This window comes from Erithacus rubecula, assembly GCF_903797595.1.
Source record: "Erithacus rubecula genome assembly, chromosome: 26".
Lineage (NCBI taxonomy): Eukaryota > Metazoa > Chordata > Aves > Passeriformes > Muscicapidae > Erithacus > Erithacus rubecula.
Genome location: NC_136678.1, coordinates 4664991 through 4689992, shown reverse-complemented (window position 1 = coordinate 4689992; position 25002 = coordinate 4664991). Strand labels below are relative to the sequence as shown.

Below are 25002 nucleotides of genomic sequence, written 5' to 3'. Positions count from 1 at the left end.
GCAGAGAGGGTGATTAGACCAGTATTAATCACTGATTTTACCACAATGACCCTGTAAAGTCTTGGTTTAACCACACAATAAATTCAGCTTGGTGACCCCTTTGACAGCACTGCCACAGTGTCCAGTGACAGACTGGCCCAAAGCAGTGAAAGATTTCAGCAAAACCTTCTCATCTTTAAACCCCAGGCACAGCAAACAGCATCCCCACAGCACCTGGAGAATTGCAAAGACAAAGTTTAATCACAAGCACTGGGACAGAGCAGAGAGAAACCAGATGGGATGAGGGACACAGGACCTGGGAGGGAGCAGGAAGAGCATTTAAGGCTGAGTTAAACACAGACCCTGAGGGACAAACTCCTGGGGAGAGGCACACACTGCCCCAGGGCTGAGTCACATCCCTGGGTTTGCATGAGGTTGATTTCTGCTGTTCTCAGACTTGTCAGAATCTGGTTGATTCCAACCTGCAAACGTGACACTTTCCTGGTACATTAAATCCTCGGGGAAAATGCAGCTGGCACAAAATCTGGTGAGTCTTTATCTGTACCCATCTTTCCAAAGCTCTGATTTCAGGGATCCAGGGAGCTGAACACTCAGAGCAGCAGCTCCCCCCTCACAGCTCAGCCCCTCCACAGGCAGGAGCTGAATGTCTTCAGAGTCTTCTCCCTATTTGCAGTGTGCACACTGAATATTCCAGGCTAAATTTAGGGGTGCAGATAAGAATATCAGCCTCAGCCACACAGCTCCAAGGGCACTGGGGACATGGACAGCAGCCAAGGCTCAGCAGCCACAGCTCCAACAACGAAATTTCAAGGCAGCAATTCCCAATTTGGTCACACAGGGAAAAAAACCCACAAGTTTAGGGCTCGGAAATGACTTAAATGTCACAGTATTTTCTCTAAACCAGCAGTGTGTAGAAATGTGATGTCAAAGCAAACCAAATCCATCCTACAATCCTCTCATCTCCCATGGGGCTGGGAGGGCATTTCCAGGGGTGTAGCTGTGACAGGGATGGGGTTCTGCTGTAAAAATAGAAAAACAGAACTGATGGCAACCCTTTATATTGTGATGGCCCTGCCTGTAAAGAAAGGAATTAGAGCTGTGTTCATGGCAAAGGGCTCTGGGGCAGATGGGGAGGAAAAATAATATTTTAATGTCTGTGAGATAAAGGAAAGCAAGAGGGGAAAAAGGAAAAAAGAAAAAGAAAAAGGAAAATCTTCATCTGATTTGATAATGATTTGAAAAAAGCCAAATATCACTCCAAAAAGGGAAAGAAAAAATAAAAAGAAGTGGTATCCAAATTCCTGCCAAGTGTTTTTGAGTCTTGGAGCTGCCTGCAGAAACCTGCCCGAGTTCCAGCCGTGCCCTGCAGGGGCTCTGCAGCTCCCCTCTCCCAGTTTGCTGTCAGGACAAGTTTCCTTCCCAGCTTTGGAGAAATCCCCATGAGCAGAGCAGGCAGGGGAGCAGCAGCATCCCCTGGGGAGCTCAGCACAAACACACAGGAGGGAGCTGGAGCAGGGGAATCCATCCAGGGCCATGCAGGAGCTGCCTGGCACCCGCCAGGGCTGGGCACAGCTCTGGGCTTGGAGCAGCTGGGATCAGAAAATCCTTCCCCACTAGCCCTTCCTGCCTCCCTCCCCACCCCCAGGAAAAGTTAAAAACAAGTTCTGGAGCTGCACACAGGAAAACAAGGCCAGAAAAAGCCGTGAGTGGGAGTGAGGAGCAGCAGCACCCTGGCAGGGATGGGAGGCTGGGAGCAAACCCTGCACTGAAACTGCTTGTGCAGGAAAACCGGGCTCAGTTCTGTCCAAAATATCCCATATTTCAGTCCTTTATTGCAAAAACCCAACCCCACAATTCTTGCCTTGCAAGGCAGGTCAGTGCTGGTTCTGGAGTCTCCCAGTGCCCCACGTCCCCTGGAGCCACCACAGAGCAAAGGACACGATTCCTTCCTGTCCCCTTGCAGATGGTGCACAGGGGCTGGTGATCATTCCTTCACTGATGCCAGTAATAAACTAAAATATCTTGAAAAGAGCCTCTCTCCCTGGCAGCTGCAGACAAGATCCCAGCCCAGATATGGTTAATTACTTCATTTTCCTTCCCTTTCCATAGCCAAGGAGTGAAATGGTTGCCCCATGATCACAACCCAAGCTCCAAGCAAGGCAGGAGAAGCAGAGTGACTGCACTGCTGTTATCTGACCCAGTGTGGGCTGAGTGCTTCTTATCAGAGGGAAAGTTGAGACTGGAGTAGAAAGGCAGAAAAGGAAAAAAAAATCACCCATAAAGCAGCAGCAAGGCCAGAGAGCAACTGAATTAAAGCACTTGTATTTTAAAGATATAATATGAGGGGAAAAAACATTGAATAATTCTGTGTTAGAGAGAGCCAGGCAGAGTGCTGTGCCCCCAGACATCAGACCACAGAGCACTGCCCTGCAAACACAGCTTTTGTCCCAGCAGAGAGGGCTGAGCTCTGGCAGGGCAGCTCCAGGAGCTCCCACAGCATTTCCCATCCCTGGTACTGCAGGATGGAGATCCCAGCCCCAGACCAAAGCTGGGAATGCTTTATCCCCATGGCACAGTATCCACAGCATGGAATGTGCTGCTGCTGAGGCTCAGGGAGTTACAGGGTGTTCTGTGGGTTTTCCTCAAGATTATATTCATTTAAAAGCCAGAAGAAAGCTCTTGCAAAACCCAAAGGAGGAACCACGGCAGCAAGGCCACTGATTTTCTGCAGAAAACACATCCAGGTTTTCCCTGCAATCCTCTCTGTGCCCCTTGGGGCTGAGGTGGCTGCACCCCACAGATGGATCCAGCTCCCTCATCTGCTCACAGACAAAAAGAAAAGAGATGAAAAACTCAGCCCTGCCTCAGCAGAGCGCTCCTGGGGCTGTTTGGGTGCAGTGCTGAGTCCCTGCTGCCAGCACCCCGTGCCAGGAGCTGCTTTGGGGCACTCAGGGCCAGCTGTGGGTGCCCCCCACGCCAGGGCTGGGTCACATCCCTGCCCAGGGCCTGCAGGAATAAAGGACAATGTTTAACCACCTGCACTGAGCTCCCTCTGATGTTCTCCAAGTGAAACTTGATGCTGCTCAGCAAAGACACACCTCTTCCAGGGTGTTGTGCAAAATTCTGCATTTTAATGTAGGACAGGAAATATGAAAAGAGCCGGGCAGAACCCAAACAGCCCCGCTGGCCAGGCCGAGCAGCAGGGAGCAAAGCAAAGGCTTTGCTTGGCTCATCCATCAACCCACCCGTGATTTTCCAGGGCTCTGGAAGCTGCAGCTCCGCCGCTCACAGGTTTTTAAAGGGTCACAGAGTTGTTTCCCTCAGCTCTGCAGAGGGGTTTTTTTGTTCCTTCCTTCTCTCTCATGCTGTGTTTCCTGACTCCACAGTGGGATGGGTCGGTTGCAAAAGATTCTCATTCCCTTCCTGGGATTGGTTTTGGCCTTCTGGTTCTATTCTGCGAGGGACACTTTCAAACCGGGTAAGTATCCAAAGGGAATCTGACTTTAAGGAAAAAACTACGAAAAGCCACATTTGGGTGTTTTGCATAGAAACCGGCCAGAGCTCGGACCAAGCCACGTCCGAGCCTTGGTGTGGTGGCAGATGCTGGAAAGTTGCTTTAACAAAGATTTAAAAGCAAGGACTGTGCAGTGAAACCTCCTGAGGGAGCAGGTGAGGCAGGGGGTGAGAGGGAGAGGGCACCGAGCTCCATTTTCCTGTGTGCAGGAAGAGTTTACAAACAGAGCTTGTAAGTGTTGGAGTTTCAGTTTGGAGCGCACACTCAGTGGGTTGTTTTTATTACAGAATAGTTGGGGCGTTATTAAATTGTGTCCTGGCTTGTGGGAAAAGCTGCTGGAAGGGTCCAGCACTGTCCCTGTGTCACTGCACTCCCAGGGGAGCTGCAGCAGCTTTTTCCATGAGATGGGAGAGCTCTGCTGCTGCCACATGCTTTGCACTCGCAGGCTCGTTTACCTGCCAATTAACTGCTGGTTTTTTCAGTTTTGAGATTTGTTCTAAGAGCATTTGGGTGACTGAGATGCCTCTGTCGCAGAGATGCTGCGGGGCAAGCGGGTGATCGTGACGGGAGCCAGCACAGGGATCGGGGAGCAGATGGCTTATCACCTGGCACGGATGGGCTCCCACATCCTCATCACTGCACGGACAGAGGCCAAGCTGCAGAACGTAAATGACAGCCTGGGCACTGCCAAGGGGTCACACAGACACGGGGAGGAGCCTCCCATCACAGCCTGGGCATCCACAGCACAGCCCTGGGCATGGGGACAGTCACAGGTGTCACTGGGTACAGTGATAGTCACAGGTGCTACCTGGGCACGGTGACAGTCACAGGTGTCACTGGGTACAGTGATAGTCACAGGTGCTACCTGGGCATGGTGACAGTCACAGGTGCTACCTGGGCACAGTGATAATTACAGGTCCCAGCCAGGCACGGTGACAGTCACAGGTGCCAGCCAGGCACAGTGATAGTCACAGGTCTCACTGGGCACGGTGACAGTCACAGGTGCCAGCAGGACACGGTGGCAGCCCTGGGAGCTCCTGCACACAGCCATCCCCCGTGCAGACACTGCACCCTGCACTCCCATCCCGAGCTGAGCACACATCCCCACACCCTCATTCCAGGCAGGGCTCGCCGGCTCCGGCTCCCCTGCGCACACACACACACACAGCCAGCTGCCTCGGGCAACACGCTCACCCCAGCAATCATTTCCAGACTCCCTTTGAAGCTCAAACACCCTCCCCAAACCCCAGAGCGCTGGTTTGAGGTGGGGACACGCCTCGGGGAGGGCGGGGGGCGCTGACCCCGCTGCCGTGCAGGTGGTGCGGCGCTGCCTGGAGCTGGGAGCAGCCTCGGCGCGTTTCGTCAGCGGCACCATGGAGGACACAGCCTTCGCCCAGAGCGTGGTGAGGGAGGCACAGACCTCGCTGGGTACGTCTGCAACCTGTCCTGCACACTGCCAGCATCCCAGCCCGGCCCTGCCTTCTGCCACGTGCAAAAAACATTGGGAGAGATGGGGAGATGTGGGTGATTCAGATATCCCTTTAGGGTGCCCTCAGAAACTTATCCCTTTGATAAGAAATCCTGCCTTAGGATGACTCATGCTAGAGAAATGTTCACCCCCCTGTAGACCCCCGTGATATCCCTTAGTGTTCTAATTGGTCTTTTTTTTCCTTTTAAGTAATTGCTCACCTCTTCACCTAAAACCTTAAAATAGTTGGATAGCTTTCAACTTGTAACTTTATTCACTTCTCAAGCCACCTCAAACCTATAAAATCCCCTTTATATTCTCTGTACTCAGATTTGCTGCCGGATTCCTTTGCAGAAATAAAGGTGCCTGCAGAACTTCCATGCAGGGATCCCAAATCTCTTTCTCACTGGCTAAGACAGTGCTGCAAGCAGAATGAAATCACAGAAGAGCTGATAGCCAGAGCCCAGGCCTTGCTTGCATTTAAGGACTCTGTGGCTGATGTTTGCCTAAAGCAGCCAGGACAATCTGTTCTATTCCAAACGTTTTATCTGGGCTTGCTGTGGCAGCCTGGAGCAAAACCCCAGCCCTGGCTGGGGTGAGACAGGAACAATTCTCCCCTAATTCTGCCCTTTGCAGCCCTGCTCCTCTGCCTGCATTGCTGCCTCTCAAACTGAACTGCGCTCTGGATTTCAGCTCTGGGCCTCCTGACAGCCTCTTGCAGTCTCAGAGCCCTGGATTTCATCAGTGCCAGGCTCTGAGGGATCCAGCAGCCCCGACCACTGTGGCCATGGGTCACAGCTCAGAAATGCACCAGCTCTGTGTAGAGCACTGCCTCTTCCTCCCCAGCCCTCTGGCAATTCAGGGGTGATCTCCCTTGGGCCATGGTATTTGAGTTTTGAACTAAAATAATATATCACAGCAAAATATTTACTGGCAGCCACCATCCAGGCTGTATCCCTGCTGCAGAGATAACAGGCCACAGCTCTGACCCAAAAACCTGATTTCCTTGCATTGCACTTATTCTGCTCCCAGAAAATGTTGTTTTGCAGCCCTCTCCCCACCAGCACTAATGCCCTTTTTTTTTTTTTTTTTTTGCTTGCAGGAGGCCTTGACATGCTGATTCTTAACCACGTTGGTGCATCCTACTTTGGTTTTTTTTGATGGGGATGTGGAGCACGTCCGAAAGCTCCTGGAAATCAACTTCCTCAGCTACGTGGCCATGACCACGTCAGCCCTGCCCATGCTGAAGGAGAGTGAGGGCAGCATTGTGGTGGTTTCATCCATGGCAGGTGAGGAGGGGGCAATGTCACTCAAAAGGCACCTGGGCTGACTGTCAGAACAGCACACAGAGACACCAGGCATCCTCCACAGCCATAAACATCAAAACCAGCCCCAACACCCAAATCCAGATGGGTTTGGGACTCCCTTGATGGAATTTGTTTTCTGCTCAGTCCCATTAAACCCCACAGCTGCTCTGTTGGTCAGTGTTCTGCTGATCAGTGCCCAGGGACAGGAGTTTGAACTTTGCTCCTTCTCTCCCCTCTGAGGGTTTTGTGGTTTTTGTGGGTTGCCCATGCCCAGAGCAGAGATGTGAGCCATGGCTTTGGCCTTAAGATCTGGAAGCCAACAAGAATATTTGTAAGGTTGCTGTTCAGGTGCCAGGATGACCCTTCACTTCACCCAAACTCCCTTTGAGTAAAATACTCAGGGGTTTTTTACCTTTGTCTCTGTTGAAGGGCAAAATAGAGGCTCAGGCAGAGCAGCCTCGTGTGCTAACACAGACCTTCACTCTGTGTCCAGGTAAAGTCGGGTTTCCCTTTACCGTCCCCTACTCTGCGACTAAGTTTGCCCTGGATGGATTTTTCAGCTCCCTGAGGCAGGAATTCGCCATTCAGAGCATTAATGTTTCCATCACGCTCTGCATCCTCGGCTTCATCGACACGGGTAAGAGCAGCGCTGCTCAATCCCCGCTGAGCATCCCCACCCCTGCTCCTCCCCCTGCCCTCCGCCCCTCATCCTTTCACCTCTGCTGCAGCATCTCTGGGGGATCCCAGCTCTCTGCCACCAAAAAAACATCTTCTAAAGTCATTCACTCCCCCATGCCGCGTAAATCTGGGCGCTGCTTACAGGCTGGCACCGCCTCGGGTGCCCACTCTTCCTTCATCCTCCGGGGGTGCCCACTGACCCCGCATCCCTGGAGTTCCCCGCTCTCCCCGCATCCTCCGAAGGTCCCCGCTGGTCCCACATCCCCCGGGGATGCTCCCTGGCCCCGCACACCCCGGGAGTCCCCACTTTCCCCGCACTCCCCGGGGATCCCCGCTGGTCCCACATCCTCCGGAGGTCCCCGCTCCCCTCTAATCCCGCGGGGGTCCCCGCTGGCCCCGCACACCCCGGGGATGCTCCCTGGCCCCGCTAGCCCCCGGGGGTCCCCGCTAGCCGCGCGGGGGTCGCGGCGCTGACCCGGCGCGCAGAGCGCGCAGTGCGCGCTGCCGCGGAGGTGCTGCAGGAGCGGCCGGCGCCGCGGGACGAGTGCGCTCTGGAGATCCTCAAGGGCGCAGCGCTGCGCCGGAGGGAGCTCTACTACCGCTACAGCTCCACGCGGCTGCCGCTGCTGCTGCGGGACTGCGCCGCCGAGCTCCTGGATTACCTGGTGAGGAGCCGCTACCGCCTGCCCGCGCCCCCCGGCGCCCCCCGCCCGCCGCACTGAGCCGGGAGGGTCCCCGGGCACCCCCGTCCGTGCCCGGCATCGCCACCGGGAGCGTCCCCGGGCACCCCCGTCCGTGCCCGGCATCGCCACCGCCCGGTCCGCGATGCGCTGGCGGCACCCGCAGGGACAGAGCGGGGCCAGCAGCGGCGGCTCCGTGCCCTGCTCGCCCCCGTCCGGCCGCGGAATGATAATTATTGTTAATTGTTAAATAAAGTGTAGTAAAGGGACTGCTCTGCGTGTGCTGGCGGGGTTTTATCGCGTTGCACTGCTCTGCTGGGCGCTGTCGGGGATGCAGGGACAGCCACAGCCAGGGCCGGCCCACCCTCACAGGGAACAATCCTTTCCTAATTTCTCTTCTTACTCCAAGACCACCCACACAAACCAGCACACACAGAGTGGGGTTTGCCCTATAAACTTTCAGAAAATCACTCTCAAATCCATTCACATCTGCCCAGCAGCCACTGAGCACTATCGCAACACTGGGAAAGATGAAAATCTTTGCTATTCTTCCATTTGCTCTTTCACTGCCTTCTGCAATCCATGGATTCAATAGTGATATTTTTTAGGGGTAAGAGCCACCCAACAAACTGCCAGTATTGTAGCCATGGTGATATCCCAGAGGATAAACCAGAACCATCAGTAATGGCTGGAAAATGGAACTTCAGCCAGCCCTGTTCTCTGCAGGTATTGCCATGAACCTGTAGAGCAGAGAGTGCTGAGCAGTAAATCCTTGTGCAGCCAGCAAGGAAGGGAAGGGCTGCTCCTGGTTTAGATGTGGAGTAGGGAGAGAGGGATGTGCACTCATCCCATGGATGTCTGCTCTGAGGGGACACTGCTGTCCCAGCCCCCAGGGCAGCCACCAAACCACACACCCACCACTCTGTGGAGCTGGAAGCTGCTCAGTGCCTTCCCTCCAGCACTCTCAAAGAGCACACCTGACACTCCTGGCAGGCCAAGGGTGCAAAGGGACAGCCTAAAGTCCAAAGCCACACACTTCACTAGGTTAATGTTTGCTAAATCACTGGCAGGGCAAAGAGAAGGGCCAACAGATATCAGCAAACCTGTGTGAGATAAGAACCAGCTCAAAACTGCCCAGCTCCATTTGCAAGCTCCAGCCACCTTCACCTCCCCATTCCTGCCTGTACCCCTGCAAAGGCATGGGATTGCTCCTGAAGATTTTCATCCCTTTGTTGGGAGCTGCACTGGCCTTTTATTTTTATTCAGCACCTGAGAACTTTGATGAAGGTAAGTCGTGGGACAAACAGGCTTTACAAGCACAGAGGGTCAGTGTGTGCCGTGCACAGGAACCTGGCAGGGCCTGTCAGGGTCAGAGCAGGAGGGCTGGGAGGGCAGACAGGCCCCAGGCAATGGGTCAGAGCACAGGGAAAACTCATGGAATTACACTGGGACACAGTGCCTGACCTCTGTAAATGACTTATTTGGGAAACGAGCAATTTTCCCACTTTAATCCTTTTATTGGTCAGCTGAGTGCAGAGCTCAAGCCTCACACGTGCTCCCCACCAAACTGGGATCAGAGTCCAGGCTCCAGCGGGGTCTGACGAGGCTGGCAGGGACATGGAGGAGCCACAGGGACAGGAAGGGCAGTGCCCATGAGCAGGGGGACAGGGAGGGCCGTGCCCGCTCTGAGCTCTGCCCTGCCCTGCAGAGATGCTGCGGGGCAAGCGGGTGATCGTGACAGGAGCCAGCAGCGGCATCGGGGAGCAGATGGCTTATCACCTGGCACGGATGGAGGCCCACCTGCTGCTCACAGCACGGACAGAGGCCAAGCTGCAGAAAGTAAATGGCAAGCAGGGCACACTGGGCTGGGTGTGGATATTCACTCCTGGTACCCTCCAGATGAACCCCAGGGCTCCCCCAGCACCAGCCCCATCTGGCCCAGGATGGGAACAGCCTGGGATGGGGGTTCCATGCAGGGGAGGCCATCCCAGCCCCTTGTGTCCCCCAGGTCGTGGAGAGGTGCCTGGAGCTCGGTGCTGCCTCCGCCCGCTACATCAGCGGCTCCATGGACAGCCCCAGCCTGCCCCAGCAGCTGCTCAGGGAGGCTGAGAACACCTGGGGTAGGTGCTGCGGGTCCCTCCCCACCCCACAGCACAGCCTCCTGGTCGGGAGAGGAAGGTGGCCAGTGGCAAACATGCTCTGCCCCCAGGTGGCCTGGACATGCTCATCCTGAACCACATCGGCCAGAGCAGCTTCACCTACTTCAGTGGGGACATGGAGCACGTCCGGAAGCTGATGGAGACCAACTTTGTGAGCTACGTGGCCCTGGCCACGGCTGCCCTGCCCATGCTGAAGGAGAGCGAGGGCAGTATCGTGGTGGTTTCATCCATTGCAGGTGAGCTGGCTGCCCACAGCCTGCCAGGGATCCCTGCTGAGAAGGCAGAGAGCTGGGACTCAGGGTCAGCACGTGGTTTAGATCTTTGGTGCACAATTCAAATCCTCTGGGAAATTTCCATTTTGTCCTGTCAGTCTCTTGGCGCTCTCTGCTCTCCCTGACATGTGGCAGTGCAGGTATTGAACACACATTTGCAGTACGTGGGCATCTCTGTGGGGATACAGGAGCAGTATCAGCTGCACTGGAAGGCACTCTGTGCCATATGCTGCATTTTAAACATTCCTGCTTGTGTTTGTTTCTCTCAAGCATTCATGACAGCTTATTCCAACACCCTAAATCCCAAAGCTGTAGCTCCTGGCATGGCAAGAGGAAGGCAGAATTGGTGCCTGCCCAGCACCTGAACACTGTGTCTGTGCTCCAGGTAGGATTGCTGGCCCGTTCACTGCTCCCTATTCTGCAACCAAGTTTGCCTTAGAGGGATTTTTCAGCTCCTTGAGGCAGGAATTCATCATAGACAAGGTGAACGTTTCCATCACCCTCTGCATCCTGGGCTACATCAACACAGGTAAGCTCAGCCCATGCCAGGCACAGCCAAGCTGAGCCCTGGTTCCAGCCTGCACCTCTGGAAACAGGAGGAGAGGAGAGGAGAGGAGAGGAGAGGAGAGGAGAGGAGAGGAGAGGAGAGGAGAGGAGAGGAGAGGAGAGGAGAGGAGAGGAGAGAGGAGAGGAGAGGAGAGGAGAGGAGAGGAGAGGAGAGGAGAGGAGAGGAGAGGAGAGGAGAGGAGAGGAGAGGAGAGGAGAGGAGAGGAGAGGAGAGGAGAGGAGAGGAGAGGAGAGGAGAGGAGAGGAGAGGAGAGGAGAGGAGAGGAGAGGAGAGGAGAGAGAGGAGGAGAGGACGAGGAGAGGAGAGGAGAGGAGAGGAGAGGAGGAGAGAGAGAGGAGAGGAGAGGAGAGGAGAGGAGAGGAGAGGAGAGGAGAGGAGAGGAGAGGAGAGGAGAGGAGAGGAGAGGAGAGGAGAGGAGAGGAGAGGAGAGGAGAGGAGAGGAGATCTTATAATTGTTACTGTCACTGTTCTAAGCCTGGCTGAACAGCTCTGATGCCCTGAGTGTGTGGGTTGGAGGGTGCCCCAGACGCCCCGAGTGAGCTGCCAGCCCCTGTCCCTTGCAGAGAGCGCCGTGAGCGCCGTGTCCCACGTCATCCCCGACACGCCGGCCCCCAAGGAGGAGTGTGCCCTGGAGATCATCCGGGCAGGAGCCCTGCGCCACAGGCAGCTGCTCTACCCCGCCAGGGCCGTGGGCACCATGCAGCTCATCCACAGCATCGCCCCCGAGCTCTTCGAGTCCATCGTCCGCAGCAGCTACCGCCTGGAAAACGTCAGGAGAACGTAGCCCCGAGATGGGAGGGACACCTGGGGCTCAGCAGGATGGGTCTGGGTGGTCACCCAGCTGTTGGGGGTCCCTTTGCGTCACTGGGGCATCCCTGTGCTGGCACAGGGAATTCCAGGGGTCTGTAATGCAGCACAGAAATGTCATTTTTAGTAATGGGCTCCTGTAAAGGGATTTTTCCAACCTGAGGCACTTCAGAGAAGTCCTGCAGCAGCGTCTGCTGCCAGTGTCCTGCTCACCAGCAGGATTCCTGCTCACCCTGCAGAAACTGTTCCCTCTGGAAAGTCACTGGGGCAGCTGAGCTGAGCCCTGGCCCAGAACCAGGGCTTGGGCCAAGCAGCACAAACCACCCAAAGCCACGGGAGTCTCTGGACCTGGAGATTTTCTGTCACACATCCCTTCCATGCTGGACTTTGTAAAAATAAATCCAATGTTGCTTTGAGATCTCTGCTTTTCCGGGTGTTCCTTCCCACGTGCACAAGCAGGGAGCCCTTATCAGTGCCCAGCACCCTTATCAGAGCCCAGCTGGCTAAACCGACCTCCTCCCGATTTGCATTAACGAAGCTTTCACTTCTCTAAAGACCTTAATGAATTTCTGCCATTCCTGACCTCTCCTCAGCTGCCAAAAACACACTTTTTCCCCCCTCTTTCAAATCTGCAAGAAGCTTTAAAATAATAGCATTACTGTACTTCCCTAAGTCTGGATTTCTCAAAGCCGCTGGGGGGAAACTCCATCCCCGAGTGCCACGAGCAGCTCCATGAACCAGCCCCCAAGCTCTGTGTCACAGGCCAGCACGGGGAGATGCCCCAAAAGATAAATGCAGGCCCTGCTTGGAGCCAGGCTGGACACCCAGGGGCTCCCAGGATAAGCCTGGCCCTGCTGTGAGCCGGGCTGGGAGCACACACAGGAACCGGGGCTCGGCCGCAGCTGCAACGTTTCCTGTTTGACACAGAGCAAAGACAGCGAGAGCCAGGATGGGGTGGTTGGCATGAAGAGGGCAGTGGGGCGTGTTCCTGCCCGCTGACACCCGGCTCAGCTCGGCACTCGAGGGGCAGGACGGGACCCTGGCACCAGGTAAGTGCTGCAGCACCCCCAGCACTGCTGGGGCTGGAGGGGAGCAGAGGCTAAAAGCAGCACCAGGCACCTTTTTCCTCTTTTTTCACCCCATACAAATTGCACCGGGAAACTGTAATGTGAACCAGCAAGAAACAATTTTTTATTTTTTTTTTTTTCTGGTTTCCCTTGAAGCAAGAAGTGTAACAGCTTGGAAAGCAAAGATAGAGGACATGTTTAATTAGAGAGGGTAATTTGGGGTAACAGAAGGAGGAAATAGAGCATTAGCTTGTCAAGAAAGCCTCGAGGGTTTGCTCAGCCCGGGGTGAGTAATGGACTGTGTTTCTTTAAGCTTTATTCTGCTTTTCGGTGCATTTTTGGTGTGCTGAGGCTTTTACAGCCCTGGGATAGGCTGGGCAAGCCAGAGGCAGCACAGGTGGGAGAGGCTGAGCCTTTCCTGATGGGAGGAGATGGATGAGTGGACACTGAGCAGGACACACAACTGGGCCTTTTCTAAAATGGAGCAAAACAAGTTGGAAAACGCTCAACATTTGGAGCAGTGTCCTGGCTGGGGCTTGTGAGCACCTTCCCCACTCAGAACAAGAGCTGACCACCCCAAAAACGCTGCTCACCTTCCAAGGAGGCCCCTCCAGTAAAAGATAGAAGCAGGAATGAGCTTTGAGCACAGCTACCACATGGAGATTAAAAAGAATTACCGAGCAGATTTTAACAGAAACTAAGCAGCATGGGAGTATTCTACATATGAACAGCACTCCAGCAGCACTGAATACCCCACAACCATTAAACGCCAGAAATGTTTGATTTTTGCCTTAACCCGTGTGTTTTGTCCCGGTTGCACAGGGCAGAGACCCCGAGGGGACGAGGCCACCATGCCCAGGAGGGCACGGCCACAGCGGCGGCGCCCGGGCGAGAGCTACGAGGAGAGGAGCGAGAGGAGGCAGGAGGCCAGGGAGGGGATGTGCCACAGGCACAATGTCACCTCCTGCCGCCGCCCAGCCCGGCCAGCCCCGCGGGCAGAGCACAGCCCCCGCCAAAGGGAGTTCCTCAGGAGGAGGAACCTGCCCGGAGAGACCCTGCAGGGACAGGAGCCCGAGGCACGGACCGGAACGAGCATCCTGCTCCAGGTAACTGTGCCTGCAGCGCAGCCCAGAGCTCAGCCACCTCTGGAGCATCGGGAAAGCACAGACAGAATGCAGACTGGACAGACAAAGTGGGCATTTCCTCACCAACTGCAGAGTCAGGCGTGGGGACACACTCACCTCCCTGCTCCTCTCCTGTTTGCCAAGCCCTGAACCACGTCGAGATTTTTCTGCCATTTCTCCAAGTACCACTCCAGCTTTTTGCTGCCAGGCTGCAGTTTTGCACTTGCACAAATTCTTTTTACCCATGATAAGTGAGGTCCATCCACCTGGCTTCCCTCCATCCCCTGTGCTGTGAGCAGGGAGGGTGGAGAAGGCAGGAAACTCCCTGGCGCACAGGATCCCAGAGGGGTCTCTGCCTTCAGGGACAGCTTTGGGAAAGTGCAAAACACCCCAGGCAGAGCCAAACGGATCTCCTTGTAAATACATTTCTGTGTAAAATTCCCTGGTGCACCTTGAGGGGCACAAAGCTCAGTGAGCAGAGACAGCTGAGCACAGGTGATGACACAGAACCAGCCTGGAGCTCCTGTACGAAGCTCTGGAGCTGCTGCAGCCAAAGCAGAAATTCCTGGGGATTTGCCACGGCTCCTTGGCATCTCCTCAGGATGTCCTGGGCAGACACTGACTCCAGCTGCCCTCTCGTTCCAGCACCCCAGGAGCTGCCCCATTTCTCCTCCTGCTCAGTCCCAGCTGAGCCTCAGCAGCCCCCGGGGACGAGGGGACTCTGTCAACACCCAAGGTAGGTGAGGGATGCTCAGATCTCCCAGCACAATATTCCCTTCCCTTCCCATCTCCACGGAGCTGTTTGGGATCAGCTGGCAGCTCCCCAGCCAGCATCCCCACTCCCGTGTTTTACCAGCCCAGTCCGATTTGCCCTGCAGACTGCAGGAATTGGGAATATTTTTCCTGGGGCAGGACAAACCAGCAGCGCTGCTGTGCCCCAGGGCTGCCCTGTTGCTGTCCCGAGATCAGCCAGGGGAGGGATTTCACTCGGGATCACTTCCAGCTGCTTCTCCATCCATCAGGGCAGGGCGTTCTTTGCCTCCTGCCCCCACTGAGCTGCCACTGGACACTAAACTGGGATAAATGGGAGCCAACTGGGAGATGAGCTCATGAAGAGCATCCCCTCGGGGGATCATTCACACCCTCTCCCTTTGCTCCCACAGGAACCCAGACCCTCCCAAAGCCCAGCTCAGCAGTGAAAGACTCGAGCCAGCAGACAGAGTAAGCAAAGCAGCTCCTGCCCCTGCCTGGGAATTCGCGCAACTCCCCACGCCCAAAGCGCTCCCCCTCCGAAAGGTTTGCTGCACAGCACTCACAGCTCAGCCAGAGAGGGGGTGTCCAGCCTGAAGACCCTCCCTGACCCCTCAGTAACACACTTTGTTTTTCATTCCAGCTGGGGAATTGCAGTTTTAAACAAGGTAAGCTAAGCACAGGTAATGACCAGCCTGAAACCGCTGAAAGTTAAACTGCTGTGGAAATATTTCCACTTCCCTGGGAAAACTACCCCAGTGGACCCCAGCAGGCCCTCCTTCTCCACCAGAATATCGGCTGTTAATTCACTTTTATTTAAAAATATTTAGATTTTTGTATCAAGTTCATGACGTGTTTATAAACGGAAACAATCCTGTTTTTACACATTTGCCCTTTCCCTTTCAGGAAATGGTGCAGCTCTCCAACTACCTGAAGGTAGGTACCAAACAGTGCTCAGCACCCACTGGGTGCTTTTCATCAAGAATAACACTTTTAAATTAATATTGTATTCATATTGCTAAATGAAGGGGTGCTAAAAGCTCAATGTTATCACGGCCAGAAAAGCCAACAGGGCTGGGGGGCTCTGGGCTGTCCCCCCAAACTCTGACCGTGTCCCCCTTGCCCACAGGAGGCTCTGCACCGTGAGCTGCTGCTCAAGCAGAAGATGGTGATTTTACAGGAGCTTTTGTCCACTCTGCTCCAGGCATCAGAGAAATCCTGGCAGGTATCAGAGAGTTGCAATCCCCTCATCACCTCCCTGCCCTGCTTCACCTCTCTGCTTAGGGAAGGGGGGAGCTCGACCTGAATTTTTCCCTTTCGTGCCCAAAGAGATTCTTGCAAAATGCACTTTGCTTTCAGATCAACAGCAAGTTTAAAAATCTGTATTATTCTGTAAGGTTTGGAGGGGTTTTTTTAATAGTTTGCCTTTCCCACTGGTTCTTAAATAAAAGTCAACACCAGTGAGTGGGGAAGAAATACCAGGATCATCCTCCCTGTTCTTTTCAGGGATTTATTCTGGGCTCCAACACAGTCCAGAGCCCCAACACCAAGGCTGTTGGTGCCTGGCATCCTCACAGCTTAAAAATAATTCTCTGGACACCCTGAGACAGGGACCCTTTTTTTTTTCCTTCTGTGAGGATGAAAAATTAAGATATTTTATGTAATATTCGAGGTATTTTTACAGAATCATTAAATCAAACAATTCATGCCATTGTGGCATTAAAAAGTTTCTGTTGGGGCAGAGAAGCGAGTGATTGGGTGAAGGGGCACAAAAACTTGTGTTAGACATCCTGTGGTCAGAAACTTCTGCCTTTGCTCGCTCCTTCCATATAATGTGAGCAGGAAAAAACACTCAGCCACACTCACAGGAAGCGGCCACGAAACCTCAGATGACAAACAGGTGGGTGCCCCTCGCTGCTCCTGCTGCAGCAGAGGCTTTGCTGCTGCCTCCTGCACGCTGCTGTTCATCAGCCTAAAAACCAGCTTCTCATCAGCCTAAAAAACCAGCTTCTCATCAGCCTCAAATCCCCCTCGGTGCTGGAGCCAAAGGCAGATGCTGCTGCTTGCAGGGGATTCCACGAGGCAGGTGGGGCTGGGGGTGATCCAGGGGGTGCTGGCAAAGGGAGGGAGGGATGGATGGAGTTTTCCCATAACGCTGTGCCTTGGAAAGGGAGGGCTGGCTGTTCCTTTCCAGCCTCAGGTGAGATGCCAAATGTTTGCTGCAGCAGCTTTTTAACCCTTTCTAACAGCTGGGTTTCAAAGATGAGCTGTTAAGTACCTGTGAATGATGTGGCAGTAACTCTTGGAATGGCCAGAGTCATTTTTGAGGTGCTGCTCATGTGTGGTTGGGGTTTGATGGGGCAAGTGAAGCTCTGCAGGAGGATGGGGGTGTCAGACTGCAGGGATAAAGCATTTGGCTCCTTCTCCCTCCCACAATTTTCACTTCGAGGTCAGAGAGACCTCCCTACCCCAGGCCTGTGCCTTAAATCCCCCAGCAGTTGTAAAACTTGCCCAGCTGATTCCAAAATGCTGCCAGTGAAGGATGATGCTCAGTGAGTCTCTGTTGTGATTGAGGCCCCTTCCAACCCAAACCCTTCCCTGATTTCTGCTCCAAAGCACAGGAAGGGCCTGATTGCCTGTACCTGGCACAGCCACATCTGTGCACAGCAGCTGGGACCTGTGCAGGAGGAAAACCAGGCAGAATATTGCACATTTAAAATTGCTTTTCAAAATTCCACCTACTTACTAAGAGCCTTTAGTTCTTTGCACCAATAACTGAACTGGGAAGATTTGGTCCCTGGGACTCTAAACATGCTTCTGTGTGAATTTAAACACTGCTGAGACACCAGGGAGTCTAGTTTTGCTTGGGTCTGTCAGCTATTCCTGTAACATCAAGGAGTTTCTTCTCAGAGTCGTGACTTCAAACAGCAGTGGGCAGAGAGGATATTGGTGTTCTCACTATTGGTGGTGGAAAAAACAGCCTACATGAACTCTGTGCTGGAAATGTTATCTGAATTTGCATGCAGTCTGCTTCACAGAGCCTGAGCAGCCTGACTAACAGCGAGAGGAGGTGATGATAATGAGGAAGATGAATCATCACCAGTGCCCTCCATCCCCCTGCCCAACTGCAGATGTTGCAACACAGACCCAACCTATTTTCTACGGAAAGCAACGAGACAAGACCGTTCCAGCAGCTGGAGCTGGAGGCAGGGAGGGAGCACAAGCAGAGAGCAGGGATGCTCCTGGGAACAGGCAGCAGCTGCATTTCTGCCTAAGCCAGACAGAACAGCCCAAAATCCCCTCATGTCATGTCAGTGCCAGCACCTGCACCCAGCAACCAGAGAAACTGCCTCAGGACAGGGTTTCAATCCATCAAAGTTTTATTTCCCCCATTTATTGTGAGGCTGGGAAGGTTGAATTGAGGTCTCAGCACTGAAGAGACTGATCTGATTGCAGACGAAGGGAGAAAATGAATCAAACCTAACCCAGCGAAACACTGGGGGCACATTGTGCAGTTCATTTCACATCTCACTTCAGTTGTTTTTTCCCCAGGGTCAGCTGAATGAAGACAAACTGAGGTGTAAACTACGGGTGCTGGAAAATCAGCTGCAGGCCTGCACCCAGGTAATGTCTGATTCACTGACAAACACAAGTGAAGAAAGGCAGGAAAACAAAAACCAAGCCTTGTAAGTGGGTCGGGTCTCAGTTTCTACATAATCTGATTAGATACATATCCAAAAAGGACTTCAACTCCTTGCTGAAGCAATACTTCACAGCACATTAGCAGTAGCACTTACACACTCTGGGTTTCCTAATACTCAGGTTTAGCAAGGTCAGGAATCTGACAGATGAGCACTTCAAGCTCTCTTTCTCTAGAGTTACTCAAAGGAGTGTGTGAAGAAGATCCTGATTGAGATGGAGGACCAGAAGCAGACCTATGAGCAGAAGGCAAAAGAGGCTCTGCAGAAGATGCTGGAGGACAAACTCCAAACAGAGCAGCAGCTGCAAAGCTCTCAGGTGAGCAACGTGTCTTACAGCTGGCCTGGCTTTAATTTAGCCCAAGCGTGACAAAGAAAACCCACATGTCAGGGAAAGGTGATGACAAGCTTACCATCAGCAGCAAAGATAAAAAAGGATGAACTTTGAGCTACTCAGCAAAGCCCAAAGCAGCTTTAATGCAACCTGTTCTCACTGCACATCAAATTACAGACAGCTCACAGCTGGAGAAATGTACTTGGGTTTGTCAGCTTGAATTGCAGCCCCTTCCCCAGCAGCATCCCAGCTCTGGGCCATTCCCTGCTCTGCACACACTGACAGACACCAGGGCACGAGGTCTCCAGAGCTGTTTTTTTCTAGAGTTGCTCATTTATATAAAAACAGATTTTCCCTTAGAGGAAGCAAATTGCTTTGGCCCACAGGATAACTGGTATTTACAGAAAAACAAGTGAGTTTTATCCCGAGCAGCACCAGGCTCAAGCCTTCTCCAGAGGGAACACCGCCCGTGTGGGCTCTGTCCATCAGATGGCATCAGCCCCACACGGGTTTTGTGTGCTGGGGCAGCCAGCACAGCCCAGCTGGTGTGACCCAGGGCAGGCTGGCAGCTGGGGCACCCACCCCTGGGTCACAGCCACCCCTGGGTCCCTGCTCTCCTCCAGAGGAGCCTGGCAGAGACACGAGAGGACCTTGCCTTCTGGAAAGAGCACGATGCCACGCTCAAAGCTGAACTGACCAGGGTGACCACAGCCCACACCGAGCTCATAAACAGCTTCCAGGCTCTGCAGAGTGAGCTCCAGGTATGTCAGAGCCCTGCAGCAGCAGCAGCTTCCTCAGGAATGTGTGATTGTGCTGATGCTGGGCTGCCCAGAACAGCCCAAACCCAGCAGTGTCCAAGGCCGGGCTGGACAGGGCTCGGAGCAGCCTGGGCCAGGGGAAGGTGGTGTGGGGGCAGGATGAGATGAGCTCTGATGTCCTGCCCAACCAAACCTGCCCGTGCCTCTGTCCCCTGTGTTCCCATGTCCCCTGCGTCCCCTATGTTCCTTGTGTCCCCTGTGCCCCCTCTGTCCCCCGTGTTCCCTGTGCCCTCTCTGTCCCCCGTGTCACCACTGTCCCCTGTGCCACCCATGTGCCCTCTGTCCCCTATGTTCCTTGTGTCTGCTGTGTCCCCTCTGTTCCCTGTGCCCCCTCTGTCCCCCGTGTCCCCTGTGCCCTCTTCGTCCCCCGTGTCCCCTGTGCCCTCTTCGTCCCCTGTGTCCCCTCTGCCCTCTCTGTCCCCTCTGCCCTCTCTGTCCCCCGTGTTCCCTGTGCTCTCTCTGTCACCCCTGCCCCGTGTCCCCTGTGTCCCCCGTGCCCTCTCTGTCCCCTATGTTCCTTGTGTCTGTTGTGTCCCCTCTGTTCCCTGTGCCCCCTCTGTCCTCTCTGTCCCCTGTGCCCCCGTGTCCCTTCTGCCCTCTCTGTCCCGTGTCCCCCTCTGTCCCCCGTGTCCTCTCTGTCCCCCATGTCCCCTCTGTCCTCTCTGTCCCCTCTGCCCCATGTCCCCTGTGCCCTCTCTGTCCCCCGCGCCCTCTCTGTCCCCTCTGTCCCATGTCCCCCGTGTCCCCCGTGCCCTCTCTGTCCCCTCTGTCCCCTCTGTGCCCTCTGTGCCCTCTGTCCCCTCTGTGCCCTCTGTCTCCCGTGCCCTCTGTCCCCCGTGCCCTCTCTGTCCCCTCTGTCCCCTCTGTCCCCCGTGCCCTCTCTGTCCCCTCTGTCCCCTCTGTGCCCTCTGTCCCTTCTGTCCCCCGTGCCCCCTCTGTCCCCTCTGTCCCCCGTGCCCTCTGTCCCCCGTGCCCTCTCTGTCCCCTCTGTCCCCTCTGTCCTGTGTCCCCTCTGCCCCGTGTCCCCCGTGCTCTCTCTGTCCCCTCTGTCCTCTCTGTCCCCTCTGTCCCATGTCCCCCGTGCCCTCTCTGTCCCCTCTGTCCCCTCTGTCCCCCGTGCCCTCTCTGTCCCCTCTGTCCCCTCTGTCCCCTCTGTGCCCTCTGTCCCCTCTGTCCCCGCAGCGGGCGGACTCTCAGAAGGAGCGGCTGAGCCGGGAGCTGCAGGCGCTGCGGGCGGAGCGCACGGAGCTGCTGCACACGGCCAGCGCCCTGCGCAGCGACAACGACCGCCAGGCCGGCCACATCCGCCACATCCAAGGTACCCGGGGCCCCCAGGGGGGGGTGTGCCCCCCAAAAACACGGCAGGGATAATGAGGAAAACGCTCCTAAACCCGCGGTGCTCTGAGCCGCGTGCGAGGCTCACAGCTCAACTCGCCACAAAAGCTGCTGATTGTAAAGTCACCTAAAAGTTGTTCCTGACTAGATTGAAGAGTTCAAATAAGTTGCTTTGCTAGAGGAGAGCTGAAATATAAAAATCTAAGCTGTGTCCTCAGCTTGGATCAGGGCTTTTCACCTGTGCCAGACCACTGCACTGCAGCCCTGGGGGCTGTGTGGTGATGGGGTTACAGAGGAGCTGATCCTGTCCTGAAGCTCCAGTTCAGAGGCATGGAAACTCACACACGTTATTTTAAATGCATACATGGCTATTTTAAAGCATAATTAAGGAAGAGAAAGTGGGTTGCAGTTCTAATCTCCTAACGGGTCTTGCATGAACAGCTTTAAAATAAACCATAAATGACTTGAATGCAAGGCATGAGTGAAAAAGCTGCCAAAAAAAAAAGGGCAGTAAACAGCTAAAAATCCCATCCCTTCAGAGAACAGGGCAGCCAAGAACCTCTGCTCCACTCTACGCATGTGGAGAACAGAAATGTTCCACCTTGCATAAAGATACACAGATTTACACCAACCTTGATTTCCTTCTATCCTTATTTCAGATAAACTGCAAAAAGAACAAGAGCAGAAGGCAACGCTGGAGGAAACAATCAGCCACTTGCAGAGTAAGTAACACAAAAGCACCAAGTTAGAGACCTCCTTTAGTGCTGGAGACAATGATGTTGCTTTTTGTGTTCCCAGACTTGATCCACAACCAGAACAACCAACGGAAGAGCCAGGAGGTGACGGTGCAAAGGAAAGGTCAGCAAACTTTGTAACCCCCACTCCCTGGACAAGGAACACTAGCCCTGACTCTAGGAAAAGTCTGCACTGGTTTAGAAGAAAGGGTTATTTTAGAGCTACACAGTTGTTTTGCTAGCTAACATTAAAATATAAATGTATTTATGATGGCAAACACTTTAAAAAATAAACTGATTTCACTGCAAATTCTACTTCAGTGGCTATGCCATATTTTTTTCCAAACAAAACACATTCCAGCTTATAATTGCTATTACAGCTGTATTTGACAAAGAGAAAGTAATAAAAAAGACATTTTAACTCTCCCTCCCTTCCATTTCTGGCAATTGCTTAGAAATATTGTTCTTAAGATGATGAACTTGTAGCTACAGCAGAGAAAGGTCTGTGATAACAAACTCAGCTCCTGTGTCTTCTGCTTTGTGCATAGGACACAAATATTATCCTTAAACTGTGCTGAGTAAACAAGAGCTAAAGCCAGCCCAGAGCCTGGAGCTGTTTCTCATCAGAAGCCTGACTGTTTTCTAGACCAGGTTTTCACCACACAGACCCCACCTCTCACTCCTGCCAAGGAGAAACCAAACGCTCTGTTAGAGCCCCCCGAGGAGGAGGAGGAGGAAGGAACAGAAAGTCTGCAGGATGAGATGCAGAGAAGGACATCCCAGCTCACAGCGAAGGAGAACGAGGTGAGGAAGTCACTCAGTGCTGGTTCTGCTCCAGCAGAAACCCCAAACACCAAAGCTCCTGCAGGTAACCCAGGCTTGGTGTCTCCTCTAAGGATTATCTGCCCTGATTTTTTATCCTGATACCACCCTTGCCTAAACCCCTGATACAAGGATAGGGCTGCAGGAACAGAGCTCTCCCTGTACAAACCTACAAACCCACTGCTGCTCTCACAGACAGCAGAGCCTCCACAGCCTCACAGGGAAAAGCCAAAGCCACACTTTAGGAACCAAGTCCTGAGCATAAAAGGAGGAAAAGAAAATGCTTGCAATAATTACAACAATAAAAATAACAGGAAAGGTCTGCTAACAGGACAACTGGGCTGCAAAAACCCAACCAACCAAAGCTTTGCAGCCTTTTGCACATGCCCTGCCAAACAACAGCCTTCTACCAACCAACAGCCCCTCAATTTTTACAGCAGTGTTCAGCCAGCAAGGATTGATTAAAAGTACTTAGGAAAAATAATTTATAACTTACTGTAGCAGAGCTGAGAGCCACAGAGAAGAGCTTGTCACACTAACACACAGAGCTGAGGGCAGCAGCAGCATCAGGGATCACCCAGCAGCTGCCAGGAGGGTTTATGAAGCACAATCATGGCAAGAGGGAACTGCTGGAGGGGACAAGACACCCCCACTTGGGCTCCTGGAGCCTCTGGGCACAGGCAGCTCATTCAGAGCTGCTGCCAATGCTCTGCCCATCAGAATGCCAGGGAGAACTCACTCCACCTGGGTGGGCAGGAAAAGGGGCCAGCCCTGAGTCCCAGCTCCCACAGGGTTAAAAGGACTGTCAGGAATTGCTGTCAGGATCAGTGAAATGCAGAAGGAATTTCAGGCTGAGGGGCAAACCCTGACAGGAGTCTGCATTCCACATCTTCTGACCTGCACACTCCTGTGGCTGTTACAATCACAGTTTCTCCTTTCTCCTGTGTTGGCAGCAGAGGCAGGCAGGTGTGGGATGCAGGCAGGTGTGGGATGGAGGCAGGTGTGGGATGCAGGCAGGTGTGGGATGGAGGCAGGTGTGGGATGGAGGCAGGCAGGTGTGGGATGGAGGCAGGTGTGGGATGCAGGCAGGTGTGGGAAGCAGGCAGGTGTGGGATGCAGGCAGGTGTGGGATGCAGGCAGGTGTGGGATGCAGGCAGGTGTGGGAAGCAGGCAGGTGTGGGATGCAGGCAGGTGTGGGATGCAGGCAGGCAGGTGTGGGATGCAGGCAGGCAGGTGTGGGATGCAGGCAGGTGTGGGATGCAGGCAGGTGTGGGATGCAGACAGGTGTGGGATGCAGACAGGTGTGGGATGCAGGCAGGTGTGGGATGCAGACAGGTGTGGGATGCAGGCAGGTGTGGGATGCAGGCAGGTGTGGGATGCAGGCAGGTGTGGGATGCAGACAGGTGTGGGATGCAGACAGGTGTGGGATGCAGGCAGGTGTGGGATGCAGACAGGTGTGGGATGCAGGCAGGTGTGGGATGCAGGCAGGTGTGGGATGCAGGCAGGCAGGTGTGGGATGCAGACAGGTGTGGGATGCAGGCAGGTGTGGGATGCAGGCAGGCACTGCCCCAGCACCCCGCTGCAGTAACGCTGAGCTGTGCTCTGTCCCTGCAGGTTCCCCGGGATGCTCAGGCAGCAGAGCCGGGCTCTGCCCTGCTGCGGGCGCAGCGCTGCAGCCGCTGCAGCAGCCCGGCCGCCCGGGGTGCCTGCAGCCCCCAGGGGACCCCCCCTGCTCGGGACCCGCCCTCGCCGTGCCGGCAGTGCTCGGAGCTGCGCGCGGAGCTGGAGGCGCTCGGCCGGGAGTACCAGCGGTGCCTGAGCCGGCTGCGGCAGTGCCGCGCGGAGCTCCGCCGCCCCCAGGGCAGCCCGCAGCAGGTGCGAGCTCCTGCCCCCACCCCAGCCTGGCGCCGAGCCCTCTGCGCCGTGCACGGAGAGGATCGGCTCGTTTGCCAGGCTGGGATGGAAGTGCCTTCCCCCGGCACACTCCAGTAACACCAGCTTCTCCCGGCAGAGACGGCGCGGGCCCTGGATCCCTCTCCTGGTGGCCGTGGCCGCGGTGGCCATCGCCGCCTTCCTGGCGAGTTCCAGGCTGTGAAGGAGCTCCCTGATGACTGACTTCACTGTGGGAACTGACCTCTGCTTCACCAAAACCTCACCCCACCTCTGCTGTTGTGTGTGTGCACATTGGGTTGGTATCCTGAGCTCCAGACAGGTCTCAGTGGCCACGGGGACATCACTCCTGCCCTTGGCTGCTGTGGTTCCTCTGTTCCTGCTGGAGGCTGCACTGCCCAGTCCCCGAGGCACGGGGGGACAAAGCCCCTCTGGCTGCTGCTGCTGCTGTGGCTGGCACAGGGTGAGAGGGACAGGGCATCCCCTGCCCTTGGCATCCAGCCTGCCTGGGTTCCATGCCCCCCAAGTTCTCCTCCTGTATTTATTGTCTCCCTAAATGGGAGATACTCGATCCTGAGCCATCACTACCCTCACCTGACAAAAAATCCAGCTCAGAGGGGTCTTTAGCAGAGTCTCCTGTATCCTGAGCAATCCTACCCCACACCCACCAGGCCATTTTTGTGGCCTCCAGCCTCTCTTGTGGCCAAACATCCCCACAGCCACACCTGCTTCCCTTTCACTGCCAGCCCACATGGATTCATCAGAGACAGGGGTTTAAAGTCCCTTTTGCAGCTGCACCGTGCAGGTTTTACAGCAGCACTTGCCCTTCATTCGTGTGCAGGCTCAGACACAACACAGGCCATGCCACCAACACAGGGGAAGTAAATAGAACTGAAATACACACGTAATGTGTAACTTAGTAAACACACACGGAGCCTACAATAAACTTCACTAATTCAAAGCACCATGGTGATAAA

The 25002-nt window shown here is 54.6% G+C and overlaps 2 protein-coding genes across 2 annotated transcripts; both read left to right on the top strand.

Annotated features, from left to right (window-relative positions):
• The first annotated feature begins 490 nt into the window (after positions 1 to 490).
• Positions 491 to 11835, top strand: HSD11B1 (hydroxysteroid 11-beta dehydrogenase 1). Its single transcript, XM_079327015.1, is given in 15 exon segments — positions 491 to 526; positions 3140 to 3291; positions 3387 to 3478; positions 4049 to 4179; positions 4831 to 4942; positions 6085 to 6134; positions 6136 to 6271; positions 6783 to 6926; positions 7454 to 7682; positions 8711 to 8934; positions 9356 to 9486; positions 9656 to 9767; positions 9857 to 10042; positions 10464 to 10607; positions 11210 to 11835. Coding segments are annotated over 15 exon segments (2085 nt in total). The 5' UTR covers positions 491 to 505; the 3' UTR covers positions 11431 to 11835.
• A 166-nt stretch (positions 11836 to 12001) lies between these two features.
• Positions 12002 to 24983, top strand: TRAF3IP3 (TRAF3 interacting protein 3). The gene is made up of 16 exons (XM_079327301.1): positions 12002 to 12502; positions 13343 to 13626; positions 14290 to 14380; positions 14808 to 14865; positions 15038 to 15062; positions 15301 to 15330; positions 15524 to 15619; positions 17947 to 18018; positions 18271 to 18411; positions 19050 to 19187; positions 20427 to 20562; positions 21239 to 21301; positions 21378 to 21437; positions 21960 to 22117; positions 23750 to 24010; positions 24147 to 24983. The coding sequence occupies exons 2-16, from the start codon at positions 13372 to 13374 to the stop codon at positions 24228 to 24230; spliced, it is 1668 nt and encodes a 555-aa protein (XP_079183427.1). The 5' UTR covers positions 12002 to 12502; positions 13343 to 13371; the 3' UTR covers positions 24231 to 24983.
• Positions 24984 to 25002: the final 19 nt, after the last annotated feature.